The following is an 8,397-nucleotide window of genomic DNA, read 5'->3' on the forward strand; positions in this document are numbered from 1 at the left end:
GGACCTATGGTTTAGTGGGCATGGTGGTGTTGGGTTGATGGTTGGACTCGATGATCTTAGAGGTCTTTTCCAACCTTAATGATTATGATTTGTCAGGATCATTTAAAACTTGAGGGGCCTCTTGAAGAGCTTACAGTCCTGTCAGGTTGGTATTGGCAGCACGTTTAATAGATTTGTCAGGATCATTTAAAACTTGAGGGGCCTCTTGAAGAGCTTACAGTCCTGTCAGGTTGGTATTGGCAGCACGTTTAATAAGCACATTGTCATGTTATCCAAATCATTGACATGAATATGGAACAGTATCTGACCTTGTGCATTCAATGCAAAACCTCAGACCCCACTTGAGTCATCCTTTTTGATTTGACTACTGATGTGTAGTCCTGGAGTACAGTTTTCTAACCAGTTGTGCATTCATATTGCTGTAACTGTCTAGACCATGTTCTTGTAATTTGACTATTTCAATATTGTATGAGTTTCAAAAACATTACCAAATCAAGATCTAGCATATTTACAATTTCTTCTTTTTCCCTAAGACTAGTCTAGCCAGCTGGAAAGGGAAACTGTGTTGTTCATAAATCCATGCTAGTTGGATTTATTTTTTACATCCTCCTACAGTCTCAAAGTTTGTTTTCAATATTTTTCTGGGAATAAAAGTTAAGCTAAGTCATTACAACTCTCTGAATCCTTCTTTTTCAGGATAGATGCTGTTTATCTTCAGTCTCTTGTGACTGCTTGTACTGAGTCTGGCCAGGATGGAGCTAATTTTCTTCATAGCAGCTCCTATGGTGCTGTGTTTTAGATTTGTGACCAAAACAATAACTGATAATACACTAGTGTTTTAGCTATTGCTGAGCAGTGTTTGCACAGCATCAAGGCGTTCTCTGTTTCTCACTCTGCCCCTCCAGTGAATAAGATTGGGGGTGTGCAAGAGGTTGGGAGGGGACACAACCAGGCTGATGACCCGAACTAACCAGAGGTATTCCATGCCACAAAATGTCATGCTCAGCAACAAAAGGGAGAGGAGGGTATTTAGGGAGGTTAGCCATCTTTTGCTTGGGAATTGGCTGGGCATCGGTATACCCATGGGAGGTGGTGAGCGATTGCCATTGCATCACTTTGTTTTGTTTTGTTTTCTTTTGTTTTCTTTCTTTCTTCCACTTCTCCATTGCTCATTAAACAATTTTTATCTTTACCCACAAGTTTTCTTAGTTTTACTCTTCCTTTCCTCTTCCTTGGTCCCGCTGGGGCCTGTGGGGGGAAGTGAGTGAGTGGCTGGGTGGTGCTTAGCTGCCTACCAGGGCTAACCCACAATAGTACTGGTATTTCCAAGGGTATTTACTGGTAGTACCACCATGGCACTAGTTAAAAACACATTCTTTACGCTGTCCTGCTTCAGTCAGATAGTCTTGAAAATAATCGGTTTTTTTCTTACCATGTTAATGTCACATTTTAGGGATTTGGGGTATTGGAGTTGCAACCCAGAAAGCAAACTTGAATCAAATTCCACTTGGTCGAGATGTCCATAGCCTGGTGATGAGAAATGATGGAGCTCTCTACTATAACAATGAGGAGAAAAATAGACTGCCAGCAAACAACCTTCCTCAGGAGGGCGATGTGGTGGTGAGTTTCTTAAGGCTTCTTTACTTCCCCAGCTGTTCCCAGATTCCTCTTATTTACAGCTCTCTGGTCAGACTGCCCGTTTCAGTCAAATTGCTTGGCTTGCATCTCCTGGTTTGGAAAGTGCTGATACAAACTCCCATTGTGTTTGAATGGATTAGCAGCCTGAATATCAGTGGACTTCATTCTCAGCATTGATATGTTTCTGAATGAGGGACAGACTTTACTGGTGTTTGAAAAGTAGCCTCTAATGCTCTGTTGCAGTCTGGTTGCAGTATCTACCTGACAGATAACTCCCATCCCAAGGATCCTATGTTGTTTGAGATGGGACCTTCCTGAACAAATAATGTGCTGGAATGCATTACATAGCTATGCATCATGCCCAGCTGAATTCAAGATCCTGTAGCTAACTGGTTAATGATTAGAAGGACAGCTGAGCAGAGATAGGTCCTGGGTGATAAATGAATTGTATTTTTAGCCAAACTTTTGTAGGAAAGGAGAGGGATTAAGTGGGGAGGGGGTAATGCTCACTGGGAAAATCATTAAGAATGAGAGCAAATGGAGAATCTTAAGATTTTTTGTACCTTGCTATGCCAGGTTTCTCAAAACATCTTTAAGTGGCTTTGTTCAAAGGGTTGTGGTTTATTGCTGTCATTTTCTCAATGTCCTTTTAGAGACTTATTTTCAAAAATACATGGGAGCAATGCAATGAAATTTAGACCATTTATCACCACTACTTTTTCTTGCTGGGTAACCTTGGCTCTATATAGCAATGGTTAGAAATTTCATCTTTAGAAGCCACAAACAGCTAAGGTTGACACCTCCATCCTTCATCCTCAGATGCTATATTATTCTTTTAATCCCCTTCTGAAATTGTTTTTTTGGGGGGTTGCAGACTGTTTCAGTGTTTGGTCAACCTATGTAGTCTGAACAGCTTCAACTCTTCACAAAAAAGTAGCTGATGTGTTACTGCTAACTCCCCAGTTTTCATAAATTTCAATTTATTTTGTTGGGTCACGAAAATAGATTTCTGAAGTACTGAATGACAACACAAATTGTCACACTCAGCCATACCAAAACAGTGAGAAAAATCATTTAGCTAACAAGTAATTTATTGCCGTGTTAGTGTTTGCTTTCTGCTCTGTAGTTAGCATATTTATAGCGTTCTGTATGAAACCATGGTCTGTTGCTGCTGGTAGAGTAAATGAGCTGGAAGAGGTTTCCGTATGGAAGTACGGACAGATAAACTTAATTCATAGCATCACTATTTACTAAAGTTATTTCCATGAGGAGATATAAACAAGACGACTGCAAACTGCTTAATATTCAAAATAATTGAAAATTTTGTGTTTCTTTAACATGGTGAAGAATAGTTTGGAAATTTGTTTTGTAAACTTAGTAAGATGCGGTGTGCAGTACTGTGCTGCATCCAAACTGAATGAGCGTTAAGGAATCCTGAGTATTTGAAAGTACAAATGTTACTATGTTACTTGTCATTTATTAACTTCTAGTCCTTTGCAGGAATATTTCAAGTGAGGTTTTCTAGGATGCTGTGGTTTGCATAATGGTGTTAAAATTTGCCCATGGCTAAGAAAGCTAAATTAAGTAGCAATCTTATGTGTATAAATTTGTTGATGCCTTTGTGTTAATTTTCTGTACTTTGTAGGGCATTACATATGACCATGTAGAATTAAATGTATATTTAAATGGAAAGAACATGCATTGTCCAGCTTCAGGAATCCGAGGGACTGTCTATCCAGTGGTCTATGGTAAGTCAGAGATTTTCAAACTGTTTCACAGTATGGACAATGTTTTTGTACCAAGTCTGTCTTGTGAGCTATGTATTCCTCTTCCCACTTAAATGGAACACACATCAATCATTTATTTTTGGCAACTACAACAATAAATTGCCTGAAAATACAAACTCGGGAAAATACAAAGTGTATTTTCACCTCATTTTTAATGCTGCTTAATAGCTAGGAAAAGAACACACCGCTTACTGACTACTTACAGTGACCACATCCAACAAGCTGGGGAGTTACTGCACTCAGTCCAAAAACTGCCAGATAAAAAAACTGTGAAGCAGCTGAAAAAAAGAAAAACAACAAATTCAAACTAATGTAGACTTGTGGGCTAATCTGATTTATCTCTGAAGCTTGGTATTTATGCCTATTAATTTCACATACTTCATAAATGCATTCAGTGTTAAATAAGAATGGATACTGAATTGCTGTTTGTATTTTCTTACGGAAGTAATAACTTTTATGTAGTACTAGTACAGCTGCTTGCTGTATAGTGGTACAGCTCTTTGCTGCTATACCAAATTGATGCCCAGTTTTGAAATCCAACAATTGGTGAGCAAATTGTGGTAGCTGTTTTGCCAGCAACCATCAATACAACACAGCAGTTTTGAACAAGAAACAAATACCGTATCCAATTAATCCCTGCATAGGCAGTTTAAGAAAGAATTTATGAATTATGGAAGCTGGAATTTGGCCAAGACATGTGTTAACAATTTACTCTTCCAGAACTTGGCGGTGGTTTTGTAGTTCCCAAGTAGTCAGAATTCTGTTTAACATCTCATCTGAAAGGCAGCACTTCCCCTAGCTCAGTGCATGATCGACGCTACGCTCTGTGTTGGCTTGTAACTTACAGCAAATGGTAACTGCTCATTGCATTCCCTGTATCACACCTACAGCCATCTCCACGTTATCTTTATTCCAGTGTGAGCTTCATCTAAGTAGTAGCCTCTTCCAAAATAATTTTGCTCTTGAGATACTATTGGCTATGTGATGTGGATAATTTTTTCATTTCATGGCTGGTTCCTAATGAACTGTTGGCATGTTCCCATTTATATCTTGATACATTTGTAATATTGAATTTTATGAACAGGAAGAAAATACTCTAGATGTGTTGTAGAGCCTTTGAAGTCTATGAATGTAGCTGATACATTGTATCTTTCCAAGCTATTAGAGTGGAAATTGTTTTATATGGTCATTTTGTGACGTGTTCTTAAGCCACATGATGGCGCTGCTACAATGCTGTGGCAGACAGTAGCTGCCCTGCAGCGCTGCGGGATCGCCTTGTGCACAAAGCTTCATGAGCAAGCAGGAAAAGAGTTGCCGTGTGAAAATTGATTGTTGCGTCCTCCCTGTATTTTGGAAATGGTGTTACATAGCATGAAGAATGCAGGTTGCTTTCAGAAAACATTTGGTGGCATGTTAGCCTGCTGTAAATCACCTTTTTCTCTGACTAAAGGAGTTCCATGCCTGGGGAATGCAGTCACCTTTTATTGCCAAGTTCTTATTATCATCTTCCACAAGTGGGCATAATTTCATCATAATTATCGTGTCTCCTACATATAGCTATAACAGTTGAAGCCTGCAAATTGCTTTTGCATGGTACTTACTTGGTATAAACTTTAACTATAAATGTCCTTAATTTAATGTGCACTTCTTCTAGTCACGTGAAAGGATTTGACTATAGAGAAGAGAGTTTCTTAAGCGTTTATCCATAATTCAGACTAGAACTATAGATATCTTTTTAAAAGAAACAGCAGGCAAACACACTGTCTAGCTTGAGAATGTAGAACAGAAGAATGGACTTAAAGGTTGTTCCCTAACCAGCAGCTGCACCTCAGGCACTTTTGCGGAAGTGAGATGCAAACACTGTGTAAGTACTACAGAGCTGTACAAATATAACAGGAGTTTTAAGGGAGCCTAGGAGGGAAAAGTTCCTACCTTGGCCCTGAGATATCTAAATTCCAAACCAAAATAGGAGATGAAGCTTTTTTGTTTTGATCTAATGTTGCTAATGTACCAAGTTCGTCTTGGAAGAAGTTGTCTTTGAAAGACATCTTGCTTTTCTGACTGGTTGGGTATTTCAGTTTGCTAATTCAATACATGAAAGCTTTGCTCTGAAAATCCTCAGCAGTTTCTTTTTTATATTCTACATTGAAGATAGTAACACTTGTGTCTCAGATTATGCAGGGGGTCCAAAACTGGGAGAGGTATTGTAAAAAACCATTAACTTCCAACTTAAAGAAGCAGTCAAAGAAGGTCTCTTTGGATTGCATGCTAAAACAGATGCTCTGACACCAACCATTGCAGACATCTGAAACCTTGTAAACCTCCAGAAAAATCATTGCAGACAGCTGACGCTCCAGCAGAATTAGTAAGTGGAGGGAAAAATATGCAGCTGAGGAGGTGACAGCCCTGCAATATGGATCTGGTAGTGTCCTTAATCTGTAGATTTCTGGAGAAATAGAGTAGAAAATTTGGAGGGAATTGCCTGAAGCCCTGCTAACACTCCCAGTGAAATCAGAGGTAGCATTCTCATTAAGTTCGCCAAGGACCATTACCGTCTAAAGTAAACAGCATAAGAGAAAGATGATTTGCTCTCCTTGGGTATGTGTGTAGGGCTTTAGCAAATTTGTTGAAGAGATTTCTTTTAATTGTATTGTCTATATGTAATTGATGTCTTGGAGAATATTCTTCATGGTTTGAGCATAGTATATAATCTAGTGAGACGGTGTAATAGAGGATCAAACTGTAAGTGTTCCTTCTCTAATTCCTTCTGTTTGGTTTTCTTCTGCAGTTGATGACAGTGCCATTCTGGATTGTCAGTTCAGTGAATTTTATCATACACCTCCACCAGGGTTTGAAAAGATCCTCTTTGAGCAGCAAATCTTCTGAATGTCTTCATACTGAAAATTTGCACCCTGCACTGTTACAAAAGCTTTGTCATCTTAAATGAAGCTTCACTTTACTTTTAGGAAACATATCTGTATTTTTAGTAAGTACTTGTGACTGTTGTCTGCAGAATTAATATGTTAACTGCAACACCAGGTAACTGTGTTGCAAATACGAGATTTCTGGCAATGTTTTGTGGTTGAAAATGAGTGTTTTGGGGCAGGGTTTTTCTCTGATTTGTACTTGATGCATAAGGAGACTAAAGGATGTTATTGACATCAGTATTAAATTCAGTATTTTGAGTAAACTGGAGCTCTGTAAAGCAAGTAGTTCTTATGCATATGATAGCTATGGAGACGGATAGTTCTCATGATTTTTTCCCCCAACTTTTTTCACACAGAAGTTATGTACTTTGTTTAAAGGAAGCACCGTGTTTCTAGTCTGTGATTTGGAGTTGCGGTGTCCCAGTTATGCACAATGACTAATAATACGATGGCATAACTAGCAGCTAGATACTTTTTTCTTTTTTTCTTTTTTTTTTCAAGGTGTAATTTAATCCATTCCCTCAATCTTAGACTGGCAGATATAACATGTATTTCTCCTAGCTTTTCATTTGCTTTTATTGTGACAAATAGTAGGACACTTTCTAGTAATACTTTTTTGTTGAACCTTAAAAAGTAAACCTGAACACTACTTGTGTCTTTGAGGACCACCGTGCTGCGTTACTCTGGTAGGAGAGTAAGTACAGATCACTCAACTTGGGTATGCAAAGTGCCAGCTGAAGGGTATGAGATGTTATGGTGAAGCCTTACATCTAAACTGTAAATTAGATTATTCTTTTATGGAATAGCGTATTTAATTTCTTTGTGAATCATTTATAAATGATTAATGGCTAAGACATTGTTCTAAAATGTGATGCCCTTGAATATAAATTGTGAGATGCTTTTTTCCCCTCTTGTCTTATTTAATATACTTCCTAGAAGAATTTTTATTGTAAAGAAAATCTTCATACTGGATGTTTGTTTTTTGGTTTTGGCTCTTCCTGGGTTAATGCATTTGCATAAATGAACAATTTTATTTAAATATTTTTAGAAATTATCTGATTCTGAAATTTTCAAATACAAACAGCTTTCTCAAAGCCTTTCACCTTATGACTTTCTGCATCTGTCTTTTCATTCTGAGTGGCCTGTGTTTTCCTTTTAGCCTTGCTATCACATGACAATGTTGGGTAGAACTTTTCAGCCTGAAAGGAATGATGCATTATGGTATAAAGCTCGGCAGATTAGAGTCTTGTTTTATAGTCTCCCCTTGAAATCTGCTCTGCTTTGCTGTGGTCAGATACCTAATCTAATTAAATGAAACATTCGTATGTTTCGTTTCAGTTTCCCCAGTAGACCTGGGTGCAGCTGTCCCTGCTAGGGCAGAGGCTTCTGTGGTGGGTTGACCCTGGCTGGATGCCAGGTGCCCACCAAAGCTGCTCTATCACTCCCCTCCTCAGCTGGACAGGGGAGAGAAAATATAATGAAAGGCTTGTGGGTCGAGATAAGGACAGGGAGAGACCACTCACCAATTACCGTCATGGGCAAAACAGACTCGACTCGGGGAAATTAGTTTAATTTAGTGCCAATCGAATCAGAGTAGGATAATGAGAAAATAAAAACTAAATCTTAAAAAAACCTTCTCCCCACCCCTCTTTTCTGGGCTTAACTTTACTCTGGAATTCTCTACCCCCTATCCCCAGCGGAGCAAGGGGACAGGGAATGGGGGTTGCAATCAGTTCATCACACGTTGTCTCTGCCGCTCCTTCCTCCTCATGGGGAGGACTCCTCACACTCTTCCCCTGCTCCAGCGTGGGGTCCCTCCCATGGGAGACGGTTCTCCACGAACTTCTCCAATGTGGGTCCTTCCCACGGGCTGCAGTTCTTCACGAACTGCTCCAGCGTGGGTCCTTTTCACGTGGTGCAGTCCTTCAGGAACAGACTGCTCCAGCGTGGGTCCCCCACAGGGTCACAAGTCCTGCCAGCAAACCTGCTCCAGCGCGGACTCCTCTCTCCACGGGTCCACAGGTCCTGCCAGGAGCCTGCTCCAG

At 39.5% G+C, this 8,397-nt stretch overlaps 1 protein-coding gene across 1 annotated transcript in view; it reads left to right on the plus strand.

The window, feature by feature from the left end:
• SPRYD7 (SPRY domain containing 7) overlaps positions 1 to 7,458 on the plus strand; it is a 15,449-nt gene extending 7,991 nt beyond the window's left edge. The window contains exons 3-5 of the mRNA XM_009277173.2: positions 1,454 to 1,620; positions 3,284 to 3,386; positions 6,214 to 7,458. Of these exons, the coding sequence (XP_009275448.1) occupies positions 1,454 to 1,620; positions 3,284 to 3,386; positions 6,214 to 6,311 (368 nt within the window). The 3' untranslated portion in view covers positions 6,312 to 7,458. The remainder of the gene's footprint in view (positions 1 to 1,453; positions 1,621 to 3,283; positions 3,387 to 6,213) is intronic.
• The last annotated feature ends 939 nt before the right edge of the window (positions 7,459 to 8,397 follow it).

This window comes from Aptenodytes forsteri, unplaced genomic scaffold (genome assembly GCF_000699145.1).
Source record: "Aptenodytes forsteri isolate BGI_AS27 unplaced genomic scaffold, ASM69914v1 Scaffold145, whole genome shotgun sequence".
NCBI lineage: Eukaryota > Metazoa > Chordata > Aves > Sphenisciformes > Spheniscidae > Aptenodytes > Aptenodytes forsteri.